The sequence below is a fragment of the Saccopteryx leptura genome, chromosome 2 (genome assembly GCF_036850995.1).
Source record: "Saccopteryx leptura isolate mSacLep1 chromosome 2, mSacLep1_pri_phased_curated, whole genome shotgun sequence".
Taxonomy (NCBI): Eukaryota; Metazoa; Chordata; class Mammalia; order Chiroptera; family Emballonuridae; genus Saccopteryx; species Saccopteryx leptura.
In genome coordinates this window covers 250,182,602-250,210,578 of record NC_089504.1, presented here as the reverse complement: position 1 = coordinate 250,210,578, position 27,977 = coordinate 250,182,602, and the positions used below count along the sequence as shown (strand labels likewise).

General features: G+C 51.9%; 1 protein-coding gene across 1 annotated transcript in view; it reads left to right on the top strand.

Annotated features, from left to right (window-relative positions):
- The window catches only part of LOC136391904 (transmembrane protein 132D-like), a 96,973-nt gene extending 72,512 nt beyond the window's left edge, over positions 1-24,461 (top strand). The window contains exons 2-4 of the mRNA XM_066363804.1: positions 22,621-23,467; positions 23,645-23,675; positions 24,300-24,461. Of these exons, the coding sequence (XP_066219901.1) occupies positions 22,621-23,467; positions 23,645-23,675; positions 24,300-24,461 (1,040 nt within the window). The remainder of the gene's footprint in view (positions 1-22,620; positions 23,468-23,644; positions 23,676-24,299) is intronic.
- The last annotated feature ends 3,516 nt before the right edge of the window (positions 24,462-27,977 follow it).

Genomic DNA, 27,977 nt, shown 5'->3' with positions numbered 1-27,977 from the left:
TTGCTTCTCTGCCTGAGAAGTGGGCTTCTTCACTTTTTTTTTTTCCTCATTTGCCCCAAAATGTTGTCCTTGGTCTTGGAAAGAAAGAGTCCATTGTCCTGATGGCTCTCTCTGGCAGTTTGGGTCCCTGACTGTCCGGTCACCCCTACTAGGGGCTCCTCCCACACCTGCGCCTGGCTGCTGACCACACCCCCAGGCCTCTCGTATAAGGGGGCGTGTGGCACAGGAGGATTAATGGGGGTACAGGTGGAATGGGAGAAGTTACCTCCACGCAGGTGGACAGTTCGTAGCTCTTACTTATGTCTGGAAGTTCTTTCTCATGCTCAGTCCCTTGCTTCTTGCTCGATTGACGTAACTAAAGCCGTATTGAGAGGACGCCGGTGGGCGGGAGCCACAGAGCTAATATCCTTTGTAGCTCTTAATGGTTTTACACTCATCACCGACCTGTCCCAGTCCCTTGTTACGTGCCGGACCCCATCCTAAGCACTCAGCATGGAAGCTAGCTTGTTGCCTCTCAACACACCATCATTAGGATTCTGTTCTGAGACAAAGACAGTGAGGGTTGGTGAGGTTGTCACCTTCTCAGCTTACACCAGCAGGACAAAGGACCCGACTCTGCACTCCATGTGGCCCCGTCCCCTGCAGGCATGGGGCAGCCTGGATCAGTTAACTGTTGTGGCCCCAACAATTTCCCACAAACGTAGTGGATTAATAAACAGCATGCCTTTTATTTTCTCTTGTGGTCTGGAGGCCAGAGTCTGCAGTGGGTCTCCGCGAGCTGAAGTCAGGGTGCTGGCGGGACTAGGAGGGACTGGGTGAACGGGGTGTTTTATTTGACAACACAAGGGAAAAGAGGTCAGCGCCCTGACTAAATAAATAGTCAGGTATGGCATGTTTTAAAAGTTCTTGCAGTGAATGGGCTGAGAATGGCAGCTCTACTACTAATACATGGAATGTCCACCTTCAATGGCTCAATGTTTTTGCAAATGCAACAAAGTTAGAATAGCTCTGGGGTGGGGTGTGTTTTCCATGCCTAGTCCCTGGAACTTTCCGGTATTTGAACCTTTCTCCCTTCTAAGTCGTTGTAATGACCTGCCACCGCGCACTTCCCTTTGTCAGGAGAGCACACCAAAAAAAAAAAAAAAAAAAAAAAAAAATCACTTGACATTCTTTTACTCCGTGTGATGGTTAATTTCACGTGTCAGCTCCGGGGACCCAGAGAAGCCCAAGGGCACGGATGAAAGGGTTTCTGGGTGTGTTTGGAGGAGATGAGCATTGGAGGGCAGAGCGAAGATGCTCTCACCTCTGAGGGTGGCGTCCACTGCTTCTTTTAGGGTCTGAAAAGAACAAAAAGGCAGTTTTTTTTTTCCTGTGGACACAAAAAAGGGATTTGTAAAAGAAGCCAGAAAATTAATGTCATTTTCTGTTCATCCTTTAAACTGTGCTCAGCCCTGATAGGTGTGGGATATTTTTGAAAGGCTTAGAATATTCTTTCCAATCATCAGTGATTTGGTGTCTGTCCTTGGAATCAGTGTGGAATCAACAGCAATAAAGGTGTTCACACCGGAGTGCTGTAGCTGCTCGGATAGAACTGGACGTTCATTACCGGGGAAGAGTGATATTTCCAGCGTAGAAAATGACCACCTTCTGGGAGACAACCTCTTCACGCATTTGAATTTCTAGGGTCTGGCAGTGGGCCCTGGTCTATAATGACCGACTGCAGATGTTGGTGGAATGAATGGTAGGTGGGTTTGGAAGATAGATATAGATCTGCGTATCTTAAAGTCACAAAGTCCTTTTGTGTTCGTGACTGCAGGGGTCCAATCCCAGAAGGAAATGGTTCACATACTACAGACTGGTGAAGACAGGGACTTTGGTGAGGGGGAGGGGGCTAATGACAGGGGTGCGATTAAGTATTCAGGGACCCAGCCCCGACCTCCTGCTGGGTCTCCCTCTGGCTGAGCTCAGCTGGAGCCCAGCTGACTTCCCCGTGCACGTGCACGGGACCCCTGAGCAGTGACCAGGGACAGACAAGCCGATGTGCATCTCAGTCATCAGGCTGTGTTAACCATGTCGGTAGGGGGCTTCTAACAGTCCTCTTGTGCCCCTTAGTGTGACCCAGGTGGCTGAAGCCATTTTCTTCCCCTGAAAGTCCAGGCAGTCGTCCAAGCAGGAGAGAGAGGGCCAGTGCAGTACAGGGACAAGACTGGACGTGTGGACAGCCCTCCCACCATTCCCAACACCTGGATGTGGGCAGGTGAGGCAGCCCTCTCCTTCTGTTTCCTCTGCCTTTGAGCTTTGCCTTCAGCCTGTGTCCCCTCCTGCAGAGGCAGGGGATAGTCTGTGGCCCTATGACCTGGGGGACAGGTAGGTGACCTCCACGTCCTACAGGCATCATGCATCACCAGGGCAAGCCCAGCCACAGGACGAGAGCAGCTGTTTCCCACAGACCAGGGGTCCCCAAACTTTTTACACGGGGGGCCAGTTCACTGTCCCTCAGACCATTGGACTATAAAAAAAACTATGAACAAATCTCTATGCACACTGCACATATCTTATTTTAAAGTAAAAAAACAAAACAGGAACAAATACAATATTTAAAGTAAAGAACAAGTAAATTTAAATCAATAAACTGACCAGTATTTCAATGGGAACTACGGGCCTGCTTTTGGCTAATGAGATGGTCAATGTCCGGTTCCGTATTTGTCACTGCTAGATGTAACAAGTGATGTGACGTGCTTCCGGAGCCATGAGGCGTGCATCCTACGTCACTGGAAGTAGTACTGTATGTGAGCGATGCCATGCTTTGCGTCTCTCACTGACCACCAATGAAAGTGGTACCCTTTCCGGAAGTGCGGTGGGGGCCGGATAAATGGCCTCAGGGGGCCGCATGTGGCCCGCGGGCCGTAGTTTGGGCACCCCTGCCACAGACCATGCACGTGACCTTGCAGAAGGAAGCCAGACTCTCTGATGACAGGGCCTTTCCCCCCTATTCCTTTGGGCTTTAAAATCCTTGGAACTGCTGTGCTCCTGAGGGAATTTTGACCCGAGCCTGCTTTTCTGATAAAAAAAAAAAAAAAAAAAAAAAAGAAGACAAAACCAGGGAGAATGCTTGTCTTCCTGAGTCCGTCCTCAGTTCTGGCCTGATCTCCAATTTCTAGGCCCTTCTCTCAGTGGAAAGAGAAGGGTTACAATTTCTCCTGCCTCTGGAATGTTTCCACACCTCGCTACCATGTGTGGGGGTTTCCCTCTGTTTTTCATCTCTGGGGCCTTAAGCAGAAGGCTACTTACCAGCTGGGTACTGTATACTGTTGCCTTCCCATAGACACCTCTTCCCTTCCCCCTCCCCCTCCCCTCCCCCTCTCTTTCCCCTCTTTTCTCCTATAAGAGTCGACTCCATCTGCGCCTTCCGTGGGAGGTATCTGCTCTAAAGGCAGACCGTGGTCATTTTAATTTCATTTATTCCGCAGCATGGGCTGACGCGGTCACTTAGGTTTAGTGACCAGACCTCTAATCTCATTGATATTCCCCGGCATTGGGTAGAATATGACTGCGGAGACCTTTGGAGTAAGGTCCTGAAAGATAAATGGAGGAGTCGTTTAATCAGCTGAGCTTCCTCAGTAATAGACAATCAATACCAGGCGGCATTGGTGATAGAAATACCGCAGGCTTTGTTTCGTGATGGATGACGGCCCTGGTGGGTTACCCGGAAGGGGGTGTGTGGGGGTGGGGGACACGGGCGACAGATTGTTTTTCTTAAAATTTTAGTTCTGTCGGTCGTCTCCGTGACATTGCCACAGCGGGGAAGGGGGGTGGCTGGGAAGCGGGGTGATGAATGAAGCCCAGTGCTGATTTCCATCCTTCAAGTCAGAGAAGGGACAGCTGTCCAGGGAGACCACAATGATGATGTTTTAAAGTGGTCCTTTAGGTCATTGCCTCTTCTGCTGTTTGCACTGTGTTTGCCGTAAAATCATGGCTCAGTTCATGGTGGGAATGTCCAGGGCCTCTGCCTTGGGAGTAGATGCTTGCAGATCCATACCCCGTACCGAGCCGTGCTGTGAGCCATGCGCGAGGGAGATGGGCAAGTATGAAGGTATGAGGGGAGAACAGGGCTGATGGGGTTGACAGATGCGGGTGTTGCAAGGCTGTAGGGAGGGGAGCGGCCCTCAGGAAATGGGGGGTTGCACACCCTCCACAGGGGGTGCTCTCTGCCTGGCCTGTGAGCACAGCCGTAGACCGAGTTCAGAGATCCCTGACCCTCCAGTAACTCCAGACATACAAGAAGTGAAGAACCTCCACGTGGAATTGCACCAGGGCTCAGTGTTGCCCGAGGATGGGAACATCTTACAAGGCTACCTGGCCACATGGGGAGACCTGGTTGTCACACGGGGGGGGGGGGTGCTGCTGGCACCCGGGTCAAGGCCGGCGAGGCTGCCGGACCTCCTACAGCAAGGAGTCACCCAGCCCCACATGGCGGGAGGGCTGGGCTGAGAAACCGCATCTTCGGTTGGTTTCACACGGGGGCCACCAAAGGCACGCACATATGTGCAGATATGTGAGCCTGGGACTGTTTTTTTTTTTTTTTTCTTTTTGTATTTTTCTGAAGTGAGAAGTAAGGAGGCAGACAGACAGACTCCTGCATGCGCCCAACCGGAATCCACCCGGCATGCCCATCAGAGGGTGATGCTCTGCCCATCTGGGCCGTTGCTCTGCTGCAACTGGAGCCATTTTCATGCCTGAGGAGGAAGCCATGGAGCCATCCTCAGCACCTGGGTCAACTTTGCTCCAATGGAGCCTTGGCTGCGGGAGGGGAAGAGAGAGACAGAGAGGAAGGAGAGGGGGAGGGGTGGAGAAGCAGATGGGTGCTTCTCCTGTGTGCCCTGGCCAGGAATCGAACCCAGGACTTCTGTACGCCAGGCCGATGCTCTACTGCTGAGCCAACTGGCTAGGGCTGAGACTTTTTTTTAAGAAGTGCAAATTCTTAAAAGCAAAGGCAATTTTGGTTCTCTGAGTGTTTTTATCTGAGGGTTTAACATGTGGCAAATTTAAGGCGTTTTCTTTCAGTATAAAACTTACTGTTATTTTTTACGTTGGATTGTAAACTCCTCCTGTGCCACCATCAGCTGCCAGCTCGCCTTCTCGCCGACCAGTGTTGCCTGAATCACCTGGCTTCTTGTCCTGCTCGTCCCTTTGCTGTCCCTGGAAGAGGGTGTCTGTTCTGAAATGATCTGATATTTTACATCGCCCAGCAGGTGCCTCTGGAAGTACTTGGAGAGCGCCATCTCCCAGACGCAAACACATTTTTCTCCACATGAGTCGTCTTGGGACAGCCGCCCAAATAATATTTATTCCTGCCCACGTGAGACCAACCTCAAAGGAAAGTAGTTCCCCCATACCGTAAAATAAAAAGCAAACACAGGGAGTCACACTGTCAACTCACCCGAAGTCGAGGAAGAGCCTGGCTCCGAGGGGGCACTGGCCTCTTTAGTGGAACTGTGGAAATGCTGTCTATTTTTAAGGTTGCCTGTTACCTGAAGGACAGGAAAGGTGGATGCATGGGAACACACATGCGGAGCGGGAACCCAGAGGACAGTGAGATGGGTGTGCGTCTGGAGTGCAGAGGGAGGGAGCAGCACCCGGAGGGGTCGGGGCCCGTCTCTCCTGAGATCCGTAGGGAGTGAACCTGAGGTTCCACAGCAGGGCAGGGGCTGCCCCACGGGGGAGTGGCCGCCTTCCGTTGGCCACTCCACACTCAGTCTCCAAGTGTCCAGCCTCCCCCACCAGGAAGCCATTCAAAAATCCCATACCCAATGAGAACCCTGCATCAGCCTTTTTTAAAATCAATGTCTTTGTTGAAATTTAGCATCAGCCCTGGCTGGTTGGCTCAGTGGTAGAGCGTCGGCCTGGCATGCAGGAGTCCCGGATTCTATTCCCGGCCAGGGCACATAGAAGTGCCCATCTGCTTCTCCATCCCCTCCCCTCTCCTTCCTTTCTGTCTCTCTCTTCCTCTCCCGCAGCCAAGGCTCCATTGGAGCAAAGTTGGTCCGGACGCTGGGGATGGCTCTGTGGCCTCTGCCTCAGGCGCTAGAATGGCTCTGGTTGCAACAGAGCGACGCCCCAGATGGGCAGATCATCGCCCCCTGGTGGGTGTGCCGAGTGGATCCTGGTCGGGCGCATGCGGGTGTCTGTTTGCCTCCCCATTTCTAACTTCAGGAAAAAAAAAATTTAGCATCTAGAAAGAAATGGGATCAAGTAGATAATGAAAAACCAAACTATCCTTGATTGAGACAGAATCGTGGTTGCCAGGAGTGGGCAAAAAGATACAAACTTGCAGGTGTGATAGAATAAGGTCTAAAGGTCTCGTGGGAAACATGGTGACTAGAGTTGACAACAGTGTGTCGAATCATTGAAACTTGCTCAGGGAGTAGAATTTAAGTGCTCTCTTTCTCTCTCTCTCTCTAATATAATGTGTGTTTAATGTGTATATATATAATATGTGTATATATATAATGTATATATGTAATGTATATGTGTATATATAATGTAATGTGTATATATAATATATTTACACAAACACTATATATATATATATATATATATATAATTGGCAGAGAAAATTGTGAGTTACTTGAATTGTACATTATGATCATTTTGTGGACTCATGCACCTGAGTGGAAAAACTCCTTACAAATGTGTTCATGAGCTCGGTGGGAGGACTCCCTCCCCGATGTTGCCTACATTCATCATCACACCCCTGTGTATGCTCTAATGACCTCTCGGTTCTACTTGTCACTTATACCACAGTGAAGCTCACAGAGAAAAAAAAAAGACAGTACTTGCTTGGTCTTAAGTTTCTCCTGTGGTCACTACCCCTTTATTCCCAACGGCGCCCCCTCCCCTGAACATACGTTGGTTTTCGCCCGTTTTTGAATGTTATGCGAATGGCCTCAGAGACTACGTAGCTGTCTGAGCGTGGCCTCTTGCACGCTGCATCAGGTTCACGGGTTCCATGGTGGCTGTCAGGTCTGCTCAAGTCTTTTGCCTAATCGACCAGGAGGGTGGGGGGGTGGGGGTCTTCTGTTTTGTTAGAATTTTGTTCCTTTAGCCTCGTTTCTCTGTGTAAATATGCAGGGTTCTGCATTTTCGTTTCCAAAAACTGTAACATCATTGTGTGTGTGCACATCTCCGTGTGATGAAAATACTATCCCACCAAGACACGTTTTGATGGCAACGTGTCGTTTCAACTGCTGCCTGAGGTGTGTGCCCACCATGCTTCACTCTGCAGTTGCGTGCTGGACAGAAGCCCCCACGACGCCAGCGCTGCCCGATTCTGCAGTGAGTGGCGAGCAGGACAGGGGAGACCCTGGCCCTTTCCGTGGGGCCGCTCACAGACCGTTAAATACGTGATAATGCGGAACGTCTTGATAAGGACGAAGATAGGGAATGTTAACACGATCTCATTGAACTGTTCTTGTTGCTGCGTAATTAGGTGGCGGCCAGACACTGGCCGTGAATTCTGAGTGCCTTTGTTTCAAAGTCTGATATTTGGAATGTTAAACATTCAAAACTCTTCCATCCTTTACAGTTTAATTTTCTTGTCGTTGTTCTTGTCGACGTATTGTAACAGGGGCGACGCAGATTTATTCCTGCATCAAATACCTTTGCATCTACAGAAATAACCTTGATTCTGAATCTCTTTTCTCTGTGATTATCAGAGTGGCTGCCCTTTGCCTAAGCACTTTCTTTGCTATTTGAGGGTCTCCTAGTCTCCACACTCCGTTACCCCCTGACCTATAGGATATTTGTTTAGATTCCAACATTCAAGCCTGTGACATCTCCCTAACGGGGCTCCCTTTCTGTGTGTGAAGAAACTCAGTTTCTAACACTTCAGAGTTTAATCCTTTTTTTTTTTTTTTTTGAAGAAACTGAGAGGTGGGTGAGGATGGAGAACCTGCTGGGAATGAAATTCTAAATTAAACAAAATCATTTCCATTTTTTATTTTTTGTTAACATACCAAAGTGTTTTTTTGGTTTTTTTTTTCCCTCTTTCTTCTTTTGTTGCTGTCATTGTGTCCAAAGAACAGCAGCTCTCATTTTAGATAAACTTGATTTTGATGGACTTCGTGTTGAAGTATTCCATTGTTCATCACAATGAAGGATCTAAATAGTAACTGAGGGTCATAGCAGGACGGTGGCAGCACGGGGCTCTGAGTCCCAGTCACACAATGAAGGAAGCAAATCGTAATTGCTTGAGAAGTTTAGAGAAAAATGTGTCAACGATGGGGTGGTCAGAGAAGACTCTTAGCGGAGAAGGTAGACTTTGACCTGATTCTTCAAAGCTGAATAGGGTTTTGGTTAAAGGAATAGAAGCTTCTTGTAAGTGGCTAGCACATCAAAAACAGTGAGGGTTTTTTTTTGAGGGGGGGGGAAGGGGTTATTGTTTGTGGCTTTTATAACTGCTGTATTTCCTCCATCCATGACATCTTTCATTTCCATGAGTGTTTCAAATTCAAGGACTCCGTGAATGGAGTGAGCCCGATGGCTCATTAAGAGCAAGGGCTTATGGTGTTTTATTTTTCAAGGGGACCTGGCATTGGTCTCACCTGGCCGGTAGGCACTGTCCTTTGGCAGTCGTGAAGAACTGACGTTCTTAGCTGCTACCCTGGTTAAAAGTGACCGTCTCTGAAATTGGATGGTCCTCTGTCTCTAAGAACAAACTAGAACGTTCTCCATTCTTATCTCTGTGCTTTTCGATGGAAGAGAGCTGAGGAAAACAGAACGTGGGCTGAATCGGGCAGGATGGGCTTGGCTGAGTGTGCCGAGTGCCGACACTCGACATTTAACCTGTCGGCGAGCCCTGTCTCCTCTGCCTTTGAACTGTGTCCCATACTGTGGCCACTTCCCCTCACCCGCCCTGGCTACCACCCTGGCCCAAGCCACTGTCATCTCTCACCTGGCTCATGGCAGTGCCCCCTTGTCTGGCCTTCTGTGTCCTCACCCTCGACCCCCACCTTGCTTCCGTAGCGTAGTCACAGTGATCGTTTTAAAACATCTCGGCTTTGTGAACGATCCTGCAGTCTAGAGATTTAACAATCAAATGCCTGTCGGGAGGCATGTGATGTGAATGAGGCGTAAGAGTTGGGTGGGGACTGTGGCCAACCAGTGTGTTCTTGCCCCACCTAAAGGACGCGGCTGTGTTGCTTGTTACAATATGGCCACGGACTCACCAATGTGTCACATCTAAGAACATGTGGAAGAAAAGCCCTAGAGTCAAGATCTTTATGTGAAATCTGTTTTATAAATATTGGCATTACAATCTAATTATGGTTTTAAACAACACCACGCAGAATCGACTAAAACAGGCTTTGGAGCCAGAATTGGCTCACGGGCCTTCAGTTTGCAACATCTGCTCTCTGGGCATTGGGGAGGGTTTTTAGAAAAGATGTAACAGAAAGACTGTATGTGTGTGGGGGGTGACATTCTGTCACCATCTACCTGGGCGTCCTCAGCACCGAGTATGGGGAGTGGCAGTTTCCTCTAGAAACGCGAGCACCACGGATGTCCCTGTCTGGTGAAGGCAACCTTGGGATTTAATAAGTTGAATGTTTGAAACAAGAATTTGAAACTGGCTCTCCCCCCGCCCACCCCCTTCCCCAGGCCAGAACATGAACGCAGGGAAACAAGATTTACTCCCCAATTAAAAGGGCCCTGGGCTTGTCAGGCTCCTGACATTCCACGTGAGGACCACTGGACGTCCCGGGCCATTCAGTCCCACGCCTCACTGCATGATGTCCGGGTACCAGAGGTCTCAGAAAAAAGAGCATCTGTGGCAGGGCTTCTAGGCAGAACCGGGCAGACTGCACAGTGGTTTTAATTACTCTGATTCAAGCATAGAAATTAGCTTGCTCACTCAGAAACAAAATGTGTTGCCACACGGAAGGAGACACAAGACTCAGTACGATGAGGTGTGGAGTTCTGCCTTTGGTGCCGATTTAAAGAAAACAGATTTGTTTATCTGTGCCCTGATCTTAGAGAGCCTTCTGTGGTCACAGCTTCTTGTCAGAGTGCTTTCTTTATATCCTGAGTCTATATCTCTTCTTTGATGATGGAATGAAGTGAGGGGACTCTTAGACCCATCTCTTCTCCCACCCAATACCCTACATAGATGGGTACCATCCTTCTGGTTTCTTGCTGTGTCTTTTTTTTTTTTTTTTAGTGAGAGGAGGGGAGGCAGAGACAGACTCCCGTATGCACCCCAACAGGGATCCACCTGGCATGCTCACCATAGGGCGATGCTCTGCCCATCTGAGGTGTTGCTCTGCTGCAACTGGAGCCACTCTAGCGCCTGAGGCAGAGGCCATGGAGCCATCCTCAGTGCCTGGGGCCACCTCACTCTAATTGAGCCATGGCTTCAGGAGGAGAAGGGAAGAAGGGGGGAGGGGTGGAAAAGTAGATGGGCACTGCCTGGGAATTGAACCTGGGACTTCCACACACTAGGCCAACACTCTACCACTGAGCCAACCAGCCAGGGCCACAGTTTTTTTTTTAATTTGCAGACATAGAAACAGCCAGAGGACTGGGTAGAGAATGGTGACACTCTGGACACAGCCTGTGACCTGGTTGTAAAGGATAGTGGAAGGGAGGGAGGGGACTCCAGCAACCGAGGGCGGGTCCACCCTCAGTGGTGCACACAGGGGTCTCCCTGCTCTTGCCATGTCAGCTTAGCTGTTTAACTTCCTTTTCATCAAGTCAGAACCGTGGAAGGCTTTTAAGGTGGTGGTGTCACATTTCCTCAAAGTGACACCTATTAATCCTCCCACAGTAACATGCCGCGCTTGAAGTGTTAATTTAATTTGCTCTCCAGTCACTTCAGAAGAAACTGTCTCATGCTGAGTAACCAGATCTCGGGAACACAAGTAATTGCTTGAGATGCGGACGTGTGGAGGAGGGGGCGGGTGTGGAGGAGGGGGAGGGTGTGGGGAGGAGGGACGGATATGGGGAGGAGGGGCGCACATGGGGAGGAGGGACACACATGGGGAGGGGGGACACTTTATCCCAGCCCTCGGTCCTTCAGACTCCCTGAGCTCTGACACTGACTGGGTATTGTTTGGTTTTCATTCTTGGTCTTCGAGGTGCCGAGACGGGGGATAAGATGATTGTCGTAATAATGCGAGGGCTAGAAAGGGGGCTAGGAGCAGCCAGTCCGGGGTGGCTGGTCCTGCTACATTTAGAATCACTTGACAGTTAGTTTAGAAGAATTCTCTGATTGGATCCCATCCGTGAACATCAATCAGCATGGGGTGGGGCGGGTCTCATTGTCTCTTCACGGATGCCTAGGGCGCAGCCGGATGGCGAGGCCCACCGTGCTCAGTCCTCCACTGGACCGTCAGGATGCTGACAGCCAGGTGACAGCTGGAATGACCTCCCACTCTCGGGCAAGGACGGCTTCCCAGACCTCCTCCTCTGATCGGCCGTGCATTCAGTGATGGCTTATCACCTCCCCTGTGCACATTGAACCCCGCCGTCCACTCTGAACCCTGACCTCCCCACCATAAGGTAGACTCGGGACCAGAGTGCTTAGGGGAGTCCAGGCTTCGCAAAGCCCAGCGTCTGTGCAGGTCAGCAAGCACATCCTGTCCCTGGAACCCCTCCCACTTAGACCCCAGTTGTCAGGTTTAAGGACCTGGGAGAATTGGCGATCCTCTCCTCTCTGGGCAGGACCTTAACCTGGTGCTTGATTTTACCACGGTGACATAGATTCTTTCTGGGCACCGGGCGAAGAGACACTATCAGTGCCACCCGCCTGCTTCTGTTTGCTATCAAATTCTGGGCAGATACGGCCCTCTTGGAATCTTCTGTGGACAGAACAACCCTGGGTGTGAATGTGTTTCCATACACCTGGCCTCCCAGGACCGTGGCGGAGTCCTTTCCACGTTTTCTTTTCCTTTAGGACATTGTTGTAATAGCCTGGCCACACACAGGTGAAGCCACCATTCACATCTGCGGAGTTTTTACCAAACCCTGTCTTTAAACGGTGGTTCATCCCACGACCACACCGAGGATGACCCTAAAGGCTAGTCCTAGTGGAAAATGTCCTGTAGTCTTGATTATGAATCCATTATGGCCCACTTATCCCTTATTTTGGGGGTGGGATAAGGAGTTTAGACTGCTGGGGATTAAGTTTGATTGGCGAATTCCAGCCTCCTCCCTGGAGCTTTTAAGACGATAGTAGCCAAGAAACGCCTCATGGATGCTCTATTTACAAAAGACTCACGTCCATTTACAAGTAGGCATTTCCCTTGTCAGGCTGGAATAAACTTGTCACCCGGAGGCTTCACATTTAATCTAAAGTTTAAGTGTTGGTGGTTACTGTTTTAGGCACATACTCCATGGCAGAGCCCCGGGGCTTGCAAAGAAGCACTTTCTGGTGGAATAAATCGTTTACTGAATCATTTTTAAAACATCTCGGCTACGTGTATTTACAGAATTGTTTCCTTATGAGGGCTCCCAGAAATGTGTCCTATAAGTGAATAAATGTTTGACAGAGGGAAGAAAAACACACACATACACACAATGAAGGTTTTCCCTACAGATATCATTCATGAGGAATTGTACCTTTATATAAGGACCTGCCTCCCCCCCCAAAAAAAAATGAATTCTTGTGTTCCTATGTCATGCAATCACGGTATGCCTCTGGTTTTGTTACAGATCCGAGCATTATTTTCATTCTAGGAAATGTAGTTTTTGTTGTTACTATTGAACTGAACTGGATCTGACAGTTTTTTACTTCATTTTTTTTTTGTGCGTGCGTGTGTGTTTGTTTGTTTTTTAAGCCTGCATCTTGCGCACGTAGGCAGCTCCTGGTGGGTTTTGCACTAGGACGGCCAGATTGCCGGTTCTGAAAATAGTCATGTTAATAATATACTTGCTAATGTGTATTGAATACGTACGTGGAATAACTCAGGTAATTCAACGGCTGTACGGAGCACATGCTGTGATGATCTTCGTTTTATTGATGAAGAAAATGAGAATACGGGTGAGGGAGTTACTTCCCCAAGCTGCGCAGCTAGCCGGAGGGACATGGTGGCCATGACGGTCATGAGCCCGGCTGCCTGACCTAGAAGCTATTTTCCTAACCACCCGTCTCCCTGCCCAATTTCCATTTTCAGTCTTGCCCTTAAAGTGGTAGAAAGCAAGTTAATTATTGGCCATTTATCCCGTTTTAGTAAGAGGACATACATTAAGAGCTTGTGTATGTCGAGGGCATGGTGGGTCCTCTCAGTCATACAGTATTTAGCCTCAGAGATGCACAGAAAGCAAACTGCTTCCTCTCTCTAACTGGGTCGTGTATTGACAAATCGGCTTCCGTTGCGCCGGGGAGCCAGCACTCGGGGCGGGGGGGGGGGGGGGTAATGGGCATTCCAGATGGAGACTCGGCTTCCTGTCCCTGCTCTCTCGGCCTCGGCCTGGCCTCGATGTTCTTACCTGCTAAATGGGAAGAATGAAACACTTGTCTGAGCGCCACGCTAGCACCGAGTAATCTAGTAAATAAAAGTGCCTGCCGCTCCGGGGGAAAAACCCCACAATATTACTTTCCTTCTTCCTTCTCTTCCCCACTTTTCCTGTGAAACACCTTTCTTCACAAACCGATTTCCAAAGAAACCCGAGTGCAGAACTGGGAAGTTCAGAAAGAACAAAGTCAGGACAACTAGCCTTTCTTTACCTTTCCTTTTCCCTTTCCCTTCCTCCCTTCCTCCCTTCCCTGGAATAAAACTACCACAGTAACAAAATGCGTCAGAAGCTCATGTTCTTCTTAGTGCCACCATGTCCTCTGGGCACCTCCTGGCCAGTCCAGGGACACCTGTGAGGCTGAATCCATTCTGGTGTCTGGGTGGAAATTAGCATATTCCATTCCCCTGGCCATGGTGATTGGCTTAGTCATGAGCATGTGACCCAGTCTGGGCCAATGATCCTCTAACCTTAGATATTAAAATTATTATGAAGGGGGTGGAGCTATAGTTTTCAGTGGGCTGGGCCCCAGGGGGGTGGGCACATCTACCAGGCGCTGCCAGGGACCACTACCCTGAGTGAGCCCTCCCAAAATAAATTCATTAATTTAGGAGGAAACAGAGGCAAGAGACCAGTGCCGCAGGTGGACCCGCATCCTAACTTTTGAGCCATTTGAAGCTTCTTCTAGATGTGGGAGCCAAAGAAATGCCTTCCTTTGCTCGAATTGCTTGGGTTTGGGTTTTCTGACAGTTTTTACAAAAACAGACAAGCAAACAAGCAGCCATCACAGAAGGCCTAGGATGCAGTGACTGTCCCCCTTCTGTGCAGCCCTCAGTCAGTCGCAGCATGAAGCATACATGTGTCAACTATAATGAGGACGACAAAGTCATCGTCTACCAGGAAGTGTGGAATGACAGACTCGGCGCCAGGGTGGGGGGGGGGGTCCGTTCTCTGGGCCTCCACGCCTGGGTGTTCAGGCGGCGCACTGCATGCGTGCTCCTGTGCCAGAGGACGCTGTGGGGCTCACGGCCAGTCTGGGCTTCCTGGCCCCTTACCTCCGCTTGAGGGGTCGAGTCTCTTATATCTTATGACTCCCACCTATACTTTAAAAAAAAAGTTTATTGGTTTTAGAGAGAGAGGAAGGGAGAGAGAGGAGAACAGAGACATTGATCTATTCCTGTATGTGCCCTGATGGGGGATCGAACCCACAACCTCTGTGCTTCTGGACACTGCGCCAACCAATTGAGCTCTCCGGGCAGAGCCCGCCTACACTTTTGACACCTTCTTCCACTCGGAAGGACCCTTATGATGGCATTGAACCCACCCACTATTCCAAAAATAACCTCCCCATCCCATGCTCCTTGACATAATCGCATCTGCAAAGCTCCTTTGCCATGCCAGGTGTAACATCATCACAGGTGCCTGGGGCCAGGATGTGGGCACCTGGGAGGGGGAACAGGATTTCACCTGCCGCACCGCTTAGTCGATTATCTTAGGACTCATTTGGAGATTTCTAATTTCTGGGCTCAAGGAGTTACCCCTCGCCGCCTGGCCCTGGTTTCCAAACAGATGCGTGTGCTAATTTCGTGAGTTATTCAGAGAGCAACCTGCACCCTCCGGGGGTTCTTGCCCACACGCTCGACTTCTGAGGCCCTCTCCCGATGCAGCCTGCCAGCCAGAACCGCATCTGCTTGCCAGGGAACTGAGTCAGAACATCTGCTCCGGAGGACCTCATTTATCACCTGGGGTCCCTGTGATCCTGGAGATGGGCCCTTTTCCAGGCTCTCCGTTTTCCATGTGTCCACATGTTGTGGGTTTAAAGGTGCATTCGGATCACACTTCAGGCTGCACCTCTGATGCTGTTTGGTGGGGGCGTGCTTCCTGGCATCTTTCTGGAAACTGCATCTGTCCGGGTCAGCAGGCTGGCCATGGTGGCTGAGAAATAATTATCATAGTCTATCTGGGGACCGGTCAGTCCAATTTTTCCGAGGCGGTTCCGAAGTGTGTTCAGGCTGATTGTGGATGGCTTCCCACAGTTCCTGTATGTCATCATTCTTCCTCCATGTCTGCTCCTGCGCTGGGCTGTCACCACCCAGCCCGACGGGGTGGACGTGGTGTTCTGTGTGGTGCAGAGGTGGCCGGCAGGAGCAAGCTCCCGAGACTGGCAGCTTCACCATTGTGACAGGGACGGGACCGGCCGGGAAGACGCCACCTAGTATCCCCACTTCTTCCCTGTTAAACGATAATTTCCACAGAAGTGTGAGATCATGACTGTCCTGCAGACAATGAATTCATGTTAAAAATCTTATTTAGCTCCTTAATGAAATAAGGACCTCGGGCGGCAGCTTGAGCCGACCTGAGGGGGGGGGGGGGGAGGGAATGAAGAACTCATTTCTGTAGAGGAAAAGGGTATTGAAATGCACAGACAAGTCCACACAGGCCCGACTCTCCCGAGAGCGGGGGCGAGCTGCCTCTTCCCTGGCTGGAGAGAGCTGACTTGCCTATTGACAGACAAGAATTAATTTGAGCTATTAATCGGTTATCTTCAATGTTGTAAAATAGCCCCTATAGACTCGGAGTCTGGAAACTTGGACAGATGTGCTGGTCTACCACTGATGCAGCGATGTTTTCCTACCTGGTAACCTCCCCTCTGAACAGCCCTTAGGAGTCTCTGTGCTTTGACCTTGTCTCTGGACTCCAGGGACCTCAGGGTTTCGTAGAAAGTGACTTTAATGAAGTTCTCCCGCTGCAGATGGAGTGTTGGAGAAAGTGCTGCTCGGGCATCGTTAGGTTGGAGGTGAGAAGTAGAATTCATCCTGTGTATCCAAATGGCATCTTCCTCACCGGACTTTGTCCCCTGTAGGCGTTCAGGAAGATTCAGCAGCCATGACCTTCTCAAGTGCGGGTCTGGGGTGATGAGCTGCTGACCCTGAGCGGCAGAGGGTGGTTTGAGGCTGATGGCCCCAAATGCTTTCATTTATCCATTTGTTCATTCTTTCATTCATATATTTCCTTACAGCCCCTCTGTGCCCCGCGCATTGTTCTGAGCCCTGAACCTATAACCGTGAACCTAGTCTGTTCAGAGCTCTGCCTCCAAGAACCTGTCGGAGAAAGAGGGGAGAGTCGGCAGATTTAATCAAGAGAACGGAAAAGTCAGCTGACACGAGGGCTCATTCTTGGCGTTGTGCATTCTACGGGTTGGACCAATGTGTAATGATGTGCGTCCGTCATTGTGGTCTCGTACAGACCCGTTTCACCGCCCTGAATATCCTCTGAGCTCTGTCCACTGCCCTCCTCCGCCTCAGCCCCTGACAACCCCATCTTTCCTGGTCTCCGTGGTTCTGCCTTTTCCAGGATGTCAGAGAGTTGGGGTCCTAATGTTTGTAGCCTTTTCACACTGGCTTCTTTTACTTGTTAATAGGCATTTAAGGTTCCTAATCTTTTCAGGGCTTGATAGGTCCTTTTTGTTTTGTTTTTTATAGCTGAATAATACTCCGTTGTCTGGATGGACCACAGCTGATCGGTCCATCACCGGCTGAAGGACTCTTGGTTGCTTCTCAGTTTTGCAACGACAAATAAAGCTTCTGTCAATATCCCTGCGTAGGTTTTAGTGTGCACATGCATCTTCAACTCCCTCGAGTAAATACCAAGGAGCGTGATCACTGATGGTACGCTAAGAGTATATTTAGTTTTGTAAAAACAACAACAACAAAAACCGATAAAAAAAACCTCCCAGAACTGCCGGAACTGGCTTCCAAAGTGGCCGTCCCGCATGGCATTCCCCCCAGCAGCGAGCGAGACTCCTGGTGCTCTATGTCCTCCCAGCGTTGGGTGGTATGCGCCTGCCGGAGATTTGGCTGTTTTAATAGGTGTGTGGTGGTTATATATACTTTTCATGGGTATTTAGTTTGTTGCAGGATTTTTTTTTTTTATCTTCAAGCCTGACAGTGCATTGAACATTCTTATAAAACACAACTTTCCTGAGCGTTTGTTCATTTTTTTTTTATGTCCAGGAATAGATTCCGAGGCATGCACGGAGCAGGGCAGAGAGAACGGGGATCGCACACTTGTCTTGGGTGTTGTCAGTTCCTCTCCGGGAAATAGGACCCCGAGTATGCCTCCGCATGAGCCCCGGGGTGCGGATGGAGCTGTGACTGGGGTCTGGACAGCATGGTTCACGGTGATTAAAAAAAACCTCTTTGTCAAGTCTGAAAGGGAAAACTATGTCATGTCGAGAGTGGCCTGGCTTTTTATCTCTAGTCTTGGCATCTGGGAGAAACAGATCCTGGCCTCCTTCCTCTCAGCTGGGCGGGTCCCCCACACGCGGAAGGTCAGCTGCAATGGTACCTTCACTGACTCGGACAGTCAAGAGTGTGTGAGGTGACCTTTTCACACATCACCCATGACTGACGTGCATGTGTGCACGCATACACGCAACGCATACGTACATGGCGCCTGCACCTACAGGGGTCTGAACTATAATTCAAGAGACGGTGGTTCTCAAATAGCAGTGATTTTGCTCCCCTGTGTGGTTTGCCGGACAGAGCACCTCACAGTCCAGATGGCCCCAGTGGAATTTCATTTTCGGATCAATAATGTAGGACCTAGGCAAGACTTGGGACGTGCTTCCAGTAAGAAGAGACTTCATTGTTATTCTGAAATGCAGACTGAAGTGGGTGCCCCGTGTTCACCTCGCAACCCTACACGCAGCCGCTGCAAGAGGTGAATGGTGTCTCTTTCAGGTGCAGTTAAAGCCACAGCACCAAAATCAAATGCGATTTCTTTTCCTTAATGAGTTTTTACTGTAATTTACTGCACACAGCTCTTTCTTTTTCCTTCTTAATATTATTTGACACCTGGCTCATTTTTAGGCAGAACTGGTGTTTTCAGGTGATTTCAGGAAGAACTGTGGGAATTTGAGGATAATGAGTTTATGTCTTAGCCCATCTCGTGCATTGCGGAATAGAATTGGCATTTTGTTTTGTTTTGACAAAAGGAAATAACATGAGTTGTAGGTCAAGTTGGAGCATTTTCAAGCAGTAGACGCTCAGGTCAGATACCAGGTGAAAAGACCAATAGGCCATTTGTAGAATAAAGGTCAGACAAGACTTGTCTTCAAAAAATGGTCATCGTGACCCCTCCTTGTTGCTTTCCCAGATAAAGTCAGAGGCCTTCAAAGCTGTCACCCTGGGGCTGTTTCATTAGCTGCCTAGTTAAGTTTGGAGCCCTCAAGTCATAGGGATCTGGTGTTCGACAGGAGAGTCCATGGAGCAGTGGTGTCAGTATGAATGTTTAACCACGTATAACTCTGGTATGAGGCTTTGGCAGTCTCCAGAATGAGTGACAGGCGGGTGTGATGACAACTGAAGACCATTGTTCAGAGTAGTGCCAAGATGTATTTTGTTTGTTTGTTTGTTTTGTTTTGTTTTTCATTTTTCTGAAGCTGGAAACAGGGAGAGACAGTCAGACAGACTCCCGCATGTGCCCAACCGGCACACCCACCATGGGGTGACGCTCTGCCCACCAGGGGTGATGCTCTGCCCATCCTGGGGTTGCCATGCTGCGACCAGAGCCACTCTAGCGCCTGAGGCAGAGGCCACAGAGCCATCCCCAGCGCCCGGGCCATCTTTGCTCCAATGGAGCCTTGGCTGCGGGAGGGGAAGAGAGAGACAGAGAGGAAGGCGCGGCGGAGGGGTGGAGAAGCAAATGGGCGCTTCTCCTATGTGCCCTGGCCGGGAATCGAACCCAGGTCCTCCGCACGCTAGGCCGACGCTCTACTGCTGAGCCAACCGGCCAGGGCCCAAGATGTATTTTTAAGAATGGAGGTCTTTTAGGGATCCTGCTGCGTAGTGAGGCACCTATTTTATCTGTTCCCAAATCACGCAGATTACAGGGGTGTGCTCAGTGGGATCAGAGGTCCAGGGTTCTAATTACTGAGTGATGGCTGCAGAGAGGACCGCACATAGAACCCTAGTGTAAAAATATAAGTTCATTGATGCATTCGTCCACACATTGGTCCAATAGTGGTTGGGTGCCTCATTTTTTGCCAGGCACTCTCCGAAGGAGTGTGGAAAAGCGTTGCCTCCGCTCCTGTGCACATAGACCACGGGAGCCTCGAGGCCTACGACGGGGCCAGGGCGGGATGCACGGAAGGCATAAAATGGGACGTATACAGCAGCATTGTGCCATCAAACGCTGCAGAGAAGTGACACACAGAGTGCAGCCTGGGGGGCAGAGCGACAGGGATGCAGCCTACCAGAGAACGTGGGGGGTGCGGGAGGAGGCACCCCGTGAACATTGGCAGAAACTCTCAACCTGCCCTGTGCTTTCACGGAAACTCACCTGTGAAAAATACAAGCTTACAGAAACGAGAAATCCCGGGTGACTTCCGCATAACGTCGACCATGTGATCCTGTTCCAGCCAAGTTTCTGATGGCATTGATGGTAGTTTTGAGTTCTGAAAACCAGCAAGGCCCGTTTTCTCGGTGGAACCATGGCAACTCACGGGGTGGGTCAGCCGGAAGGGCTCGCGGACCCGGCCTTTTCACAGGGTCCGGCACAGCCCAAGCCCCGTCCTGCTTCCTGAAGCGGGGCTCCTTCTGCTTGGCGCAGGATCGTGCTGCTGTGGTCACAGATGTTTATAAGCTCGGGTGGAACGTGTCCCGCGGGCTTCCCATCCAGGAGTTGAAGAAAATGCCCATGCAGCCGGGCTCCCTGCACTGTTAGAACTGGGGGGCCTTCCACGTTCCGGCCAGCACCTTCCTTCCACGGGACAGCCCATGAGACACCAAGCGGGTCAGTGACTCACTTATACCTTGTGAGCTGTGGGCAGCAGAGCCAAGGCCAGGCCCCTTTCTCTGAGCTCTTTGCTGTGTCCTGTGCACTCGCTCTCTCTCTCTCTCTCTCTCTCTCTCTCACACACACACACACACACACACACACACACACACATGGTTGCCCAGCGGGCCCCAGATTCAGGTAGGCGTTGTGCATGGGAACATGCACCCCCCCCCCAGGGGTGCCATCGAATCAGGTTGGCACCGTGAGCGTCAGGGCTGGGGGCTGCTTTTTGTGCAGAGTAGCCAGAGACAATTACATGGCGACTGCAGAGAAGGGCCCCCCCGCCTGGCGGGTGGCGCGTTGCCTGGAAAGCCGGTGTTCCCAGAGCGGGCAATTTCCATTTCTAAAACCCGTTAAATTGGTTCTCGAATTATGTAATTTCTGCGTCTGTGTTTTTCTAACAGAATAGAAGGCACACTGTAAAAATAACGTTTGGGATTTATTTTTTCCCCCCCGAGGGAGGGATTTGTTGGGTGAGGAACAAACAGAGTATGCTTTTGGTGCACTGGTATCGACACTGGTTTTGCAAAGGATGGGATTGATGACCGGGACTTGCTTCCCTTGATTCATGGGTTCTAGGGACCAGAGGTGTGCACTTTGTACCCCCTTGCACCCAGCATGACAAGGTCTGGTCCCCTCATCTGTCTCTGGAGGGCTCCCCTCAGCGCACCCTTCCCAAGTCCTTCCTCTTTATCCCTAGCCCCGAGGGGAGTGTGTGATGTCCAGACACTCATGGCTGCCCGTCTGCCTGCATTCGTCTTTGCCCCTGCACCCTTGACTGCTTCCTCATGCCCGGCGTGTCCTCAGAGGTGGCGTCTGTGATGGGCAGAACATGGACACAGCCCTAGACCCACACATGGAGACAGTGACACCTGCATCTCGTGTTCATGGACCGTCCCTCCCCATTTGATGCGACACTTTCTTAATGCCTTCCTAACTCGTGACAACCTCACTCCTTTCAAGGAAAAGGCAGGAAGTCTTGCCTTAATCCTGAAAACACCAAAGGCCAACGTGTCCGCCACTGAGCTTTGAAAGTATTATTTTGTTTGGGTTGCATGGTATGCGTGCTCGACCTCTGGGCATGGCGACTGGTGCCTGGTTTTTGAGTTAGGTTAGTGGAATTTAGTTTTTTTGACAACTGTATGAACAGTCAGGCACTGCTTAGGGGCGGGATAGTTCTGAGAAGCGCATCAGGGGCGATTGCACCGTCAGTGCAGGTGGCGCGGGTGACTCTGCCACCTGCAGGTACAGCTGGAGGAGCTCAACCCTCAAGGGCTGGGCGTATGTGTGTGTGAGTGTGAGTGTGCTAGCAGCAGCAGCAGCAGCGCAGACCCCGAGTGACCGCACTGGGAGCCCCGACAGCGGCTCTCCCGCCCCCACGGGAAACAAAGGCCTGCAGCCCGGGCCAGGTGACCAGGTGACAGCCCGGAGCTGCCCCACCAGGGCTCTTGCATCTTTGTTCATTGCTCTACGACCATTGGCCCGCACGTTCTCTCTACCTGTAAATAAGGAGCCAGCCCACACCTGCGCTCGCGCCCTGGACCCCAGGGACAACAGGGACCCAGCCCGGCTCCTACAAGGCCTGTGCAGAGCACGCTCTTTCTTCCCGAGTGTCCGTGGTCATCGCTGGAGGGCACCACGGTTGGTCACAGGGTTGCGGGGAGTGCACCTACCCAGGTGAGCGCCCCGGGCAGTTCTAGCGAGAGCATCACTAGGAACAGGGCAGGTTGAGGCTGCGCAGAGCAGCAGTGCGTCGCCTACGACATAACAGCACGGCAGCGTGACCACTTGGTGACGTCACAACATGGTGACATTGTAATAGAACGACACGACTCATCATGACTTGAGAGCATGGCAACTTCCAGCCTTGCAACACTAGGCCAGGACTGCATGACAACTTTACGGACACCACATTCCGACAGGGCTGCATCACGATGCTGCAGCAACAGCATTTACGACATGACTACCTGACCAACATCACAGCATCATGACATGACAGGGCTAGATTACAACGACGCAGCACTTACGACATGACTGCCTTATGGATGGACGTCACAAAATGACAACACGACGACGAGATGTATAGCCGCCACCGGACGGTGTTCGCGGTTCAGCTCCCGCATAGCCTGTCGGGAGCCCTGTCTCTTGCTTGTCAGGCACGGCCACTAGGTTACGAGAGCGTTTGCCCGCGACGCGCCCAAGTGCCCAAGCCCGGGACTGCGGGGCAGCAGCTGCCCTCCGCTCTAACGCTGCCCTCCTTCCTCCCGACAGTGACCGAAGGCCGCGGTGCCCTGGAGAGCATTCAGCGCTTCTCCCTGCTGCCCACCTACCTGCCGGTGACTTACCGCGTACATGGCGCCGACGCAGCCTTCTTCCTCAAGGAGGCCGACCAGGATGTGATGCGCAACTCCAGCCTGCAGTCCCGCGTGGAGTCCTTCCTCGTGCACCGCGCACGCCGGCCTCCCGCGCTGAGCGCCAGCTACGGCCCATTCTCGGCGCGCCAAGCGGTGCCGCCGGACCTGCTGCTGCCACCCGCCGGGCCCCCGGGCGCGGGCGGTGCACTGTACCCTGGCCGGAGGCTGCAGGCCCACATCCTGCGGGAGGACATATACCCTGGCCAGCCCACCGTGCAGGTGCTGTTCCACGTGCTGGGCCGCAGCGACTGGGATGAGCCGGAGCCGCTGCCCTGCCTGCGGGTGTTCGCCTTCCGGGAGACGCGGGAGGTCCGGAGCAGCTGCCGGCTGCACGGCGAGCTGGGGCTGTGCGTGGCCGAGCTGCGGCTGCCGTCTGGCTGGTTCAGCGCACCCGTGGTGGTGGCCGGGCGGAGGCGGCCCGTGGACCCGGCGGCGGGCAGCGCCGCGCAGCTCTACTACACTGTGCACCCAGGCGACGCACGCGGGGACTGCGCCCGTGGAGATCCGGATGAGGCGGAGCCCCCGCTGCAGCGAATCGGGAGCGTCTTCCTGCACCAGGCGCGCCGGACGCCTGCGCTGCGGGAGCTGCGCCTGGACGACAACGTGGCCGTGCACTACCTGCCACAGACGGCGCACCAGGGCGACGTGCTCACCTTCCCCGTGTCCGTGTCCAGGAACTGCACGGAGGACCAGTTCACCTTGAGGTGAGTGCGCTCGAGTGTCCACCCCTGCGGGGGACCTGCGGGTCAGATGCGCTTCTGATGGGCTGTGTGCACCCGGCTCCTCACTTCCACAGCGCGGTGCAGGCCAGCCTCACCTGTCCGCTTTATGCATGTAGTGGCCGACATATTTGGGTTCGTCCACGTTCTCTGCTGTCACAGAACATCCGGGGATGCCAACGGGGCGCCCTCGGTGAGGGTCAGGAGGGCTCACGTGCCCTTTGACCAGCAGAGATCAACGGCTGCTCGGTGAAACAGCCAACAGACCAGGTTGCAGAGCCAGGCCTGAGGTAGGGTTGTCTCTGCTCAGCCTGTGAGCTGAGCCCATCTGTCATTCTGAGTCTGGGGTGGCAGCAGCCTCGGCGACAGTTTTGTTTCTCTCTGGACATAGTGCTGGGAGTTCAAGACATAAGAGAACACAACGTGTGGAGAACCCACAGTAGGGTTTGTTGAGCATCTTGTGTAAGATGCTAAGACAAGGCATCTGGAAGGAGTGCTGAGTGCTTTACAGAAAGAACATGGGATATGTGACATGAGAGACACTCCTTACCTCTGCTTAATTAGATTTTCGTTACGTTGTATTTGTTTTAAACCCACTCGAGTCTGATTGTAGCAGCCATTTGGCGTAGCGTTTGGGGTTGCTAAGCACGGCCTAACGTAGTGACCTAACTCAGCAGCCTGACCCTGAGTGCCCTGGGGTAGACTCTGCACCCTCACCCTCGGAAGTGGGAGTGCCGTGGAGCCCTGCACGCTTCCTGTGTGGGCGTGCAGGTCCACCCTGTGGCCTGAGGGCTCGCTGTCTCCCTCTGTCCTGCAGAAGCCAGACCAGGTCTGCTGGCCGCGGACCTCTCTGCAGGGTGTGCACAAACTATGGGCTTTGCGTTGCCAGCTTCAGCTGTCTCACAGGATGTTCTTTGTGGAGGTGGGTGCTTATGTAGACACCAAAGGTTTCAACGAGGGGAGCTTTTTCTCCATGTGACCTCGTGCTCTCCAACATGCTTTCACTGGGGGGCTCCTGACTGTCGATTTCCCGGACCCTGGGTTAAACTCCACACCCCAAGCTTTCGCTCTCCAGGAAATACCACACCTGCTTTTTGGGAAGCAGTTGTGCGTGCAGCATTAGCTTCAGAAAATGTTTTGTGCCCGACGACTGTCTGCTGCATGCTGAGAATGTCCGTCAGAGTTTTGAGGGCGGCCCAGGCACGGGCAAGCCCTGACAAGGCCGAGAGACATTTAGTTTGTGGGGCCCCTTGGTCTCTATAAGGGGTGCAAATTTAGCAGCCAACACAGCCGCCGCCTCTAGATGTGGTTGCTCCATTTATGTCAATGACTGGAACATTTTGGATGTTATGTAGCAAAACATATTTGTTCCAGCCCGTTGAGAAATTGGTGAAAAAGAGAAACGGGTTTCCAGTTAAGACAGTAGTAAATGTTTCTCGAGTGTGCGTTTACCTTGGGGAGGTGGCGCGCACTCTGTCTCTTTAAGAGCTCGCATTCATAACATGCTCGCAGCGTGTGTACTCCAAGGTCTGTAATGACGCGGGAGTCTCATCTGTTTACGGAAACAGCTGGAGGTAAACCTGGACCCGGCAATGCGATTAGCCTTTAGTCTGAATCCTCGTAATTAGAAAATAATAAAACTGTATATCTTTTTTAATGAAGTCAATTTGACACTAATTGAGCATAGCTTCCAAATGTTGGGCATTAGCATGGGGCTGCTCTCTCTGGCCATCTGCTGGAATAACCCTGAAGGGTCAGGCCCCGTCGCGTCTCCTTGGGTGCTTTCCTTCTGAAGTTGGGACTCTCGCCTTCGCAACGCGGCCGTGGCAGTGTTAGCACCGCCCGGAGTCGAGCTCCCGTTTCATGGACCCGGTGCCAGCCCAGCATCCATCACCATTAACTGGTGCCCCAGGGGAGAGAGGGGGCTGACTGAGTGCCACCAGCAGGAGGGAGGCCGCCGTTCAGTCTGAGGACCGATGCTATAGTGAGTGACCACCTCCCACCCCCTCCCAGGTCATTTCTGTAGCCTGTGACCACAGGGGGACGCCACGGCTAACACACGGGGAGGGGGTGGCTTCCATTCTGGGAACCGAGTTCTGTTGTGAACGTTATCTGTAAGGGCAGTTTAACAAAACCGCTGTGCATGTGTGTGTGTGTTTGCACACTTGCATGGAGCATGTGTTAACCTTTGAGAAGAAGGGAACCCTGATGGGGCTGCCTGCCACCTCTGAACTCTATCCTGCGGGCTGTGCCTTCCAGAGCAGACCTACCTCCCCGGGAGGAGAAAGGCAGACGCTTTCTTCCTTCGACGTGGGGGCTGCCTTTGGATTTCAGAAAGCATTTTCCCTCTAGGGAACCACCGAATCACCCACTGCACCTGGGCACTTCCTCTTCCTCGTCTGTCCTCTGCGCTCTCGCCTCTGTCCCCTCTGACCTCCTCCCCCCGCAGAGCGCCCCTTTCGGAAACCTCGGTCTCGGTCGCCTGGAGGAAGACAGGGACGCTGGCTCTGTCTTCACACGCTCCTCACCTGTTGGTTCTTCTGTCCCTTTCCCCACAGCTCCGAAGCTCTCAGGCCATCAGGTCCGAGCGTGGGGCTGAGGCCCAGTGTTTGCAAAGCATCAGCTGGCTCCCTGGCCCCTAGGGCGGGGCAGAGGGAAGGGGCCCATCCGTGGCACAAAGCGCAGGAATGGGGCTTTTCACCAAGCCGGGGAGAGAGTCTTAAATTGGATGGATGGATGGATGGATGGATGGATGAATGAGTGAATTGTTGATGAGTAAGGACTGCATGTACTTTGCTGAGGTCTCAACAGCCTTGAACGCTAAACACTCGTGGGTTTATTAAGAACCAGTGTCTGCAAAAGGCCTTCTCCAAGATGTCATGACCAGGTAGCTGTCCTTGTAGAGACAAGAGTTGTGAAGGACGGGAGGAAGAGTTGACTGATTCAGAGAATTACGTCACTGCAACTTCCCTGGAGCCACCGTGACCTCAGACACTGTGCCCACAGCCTGCCTCCCCAGGCCTGCGCACTGGGATGCAGGGGAACCCTCTCTCACCTGTATTCAGCCCACGCAGCATTGTTACATCACTGCCAGTCATTTGGGCACATCCTGTCTTCTGCAGTCTGTGCACATCTCGCCTCCTGGCCTCGCCTCCATCTGGGGCTCCCGACTCCTCCCTGCAAAGCAAACCTCCTCTACTTTTCTGGGAAAGGAGGGGGTGGCACGGAACTGCGACCCCAGAGTGCTTCCTCTGAGCAGCGCCGAACGACCTTTCCGCACCCCGTCTCTGCCCGACGCCCCCCCAGTGACCCTTTCTGCCCGCCTTGTCCGTGACTCACAGGTGCGCCTAGATAAAACGCCTGGGTTTTGACCTAAGGTTAGGAGCACTTCTGCTCACTTGTTCAGAACTGTGCCTCTTCTAAGGATTCAGAGAACGCCGCGCAATGAGTGCGGCTCAAATCACTCTCTGAAATAGCTCTATTATTTTTTTGCAGGGCTGAATTGCATTTGATAAGAAAATGGTTATAATCAAAACCGACTCCACTGTGCCATATACCATAATATTGCAAAAACCACTTACTGTCGTCTACTCAACAAAGGTGTTCTGTGTTCTTCAGACTAATTGCACCCAACTTAACAGAGAAGAATAACAGTGTTTTTGTCTTGACCTGCTTTTATTTTACCCATTAGTACAAGAAAATCAAGCTTTTCTCATTTCACAAAATAACTGTTTAAGCTGACGAGTCCTTCGTGCTCAGTAGGAGCAGGGGACAGGAGTAAATATTTATCTGTTTTTGGAGAATTTGTAAGGAGCTGGAATATAAGGAAATGACACCCCCCCCCCCCCCATGCCAAACATTTTAGGAAGTTTTCCTTTTGGGAAGTAGCATGATACAGCTGTCTGTTTTGCAGTCCTGGGGTTCTTGATGAGAAGGTGCATTCTGGCTGGCTGTCACCCCAGACCCAGCGGCTTAAAACAGCTGTTTCATCCGTTGATGGTTCTGTCAGCAGCTCCGGCAGGGCTCTGCTTGGTGGTTCATCTTGCCGCGGGTGGCGTCTGCGGGGTGGCTGGGAGTGAGGCTGACGGCTCCTGAACTCCCAGGTCTTGATCACGGTGCTTCCTGGCCTCACGTCCTTTGTCCCCTGGTATCATGGGCGAGCTGCTCACAGCTTGGGGGCTCAGCGTTATCACACGTATGACATATAGTGGCTGGTTTCCAAAGATGACTGTTTTAAGCAGCCAAGCCAAAGCCGAAGCCCTCCTTAGGACCGAGCTTCAGCAGTTAGCACGTCCACCCTGTCCTCTGAGCAGTCCACCAGGGGCAGTCAGGTGTCAGGGACTTCAGGCTTCACCCTTCAGTGGAAGGGGGAGCAAAGAATTTGCGGCCAGCTGTAACCTACCGTTAAGTGTTTGCTGACGGGGTTTCCCTGAGAGGCTGGTGTGTGGGGCTGGCCCTTCTAGGATACAGAGGGCGGGCACCAAGGCATGGGTAT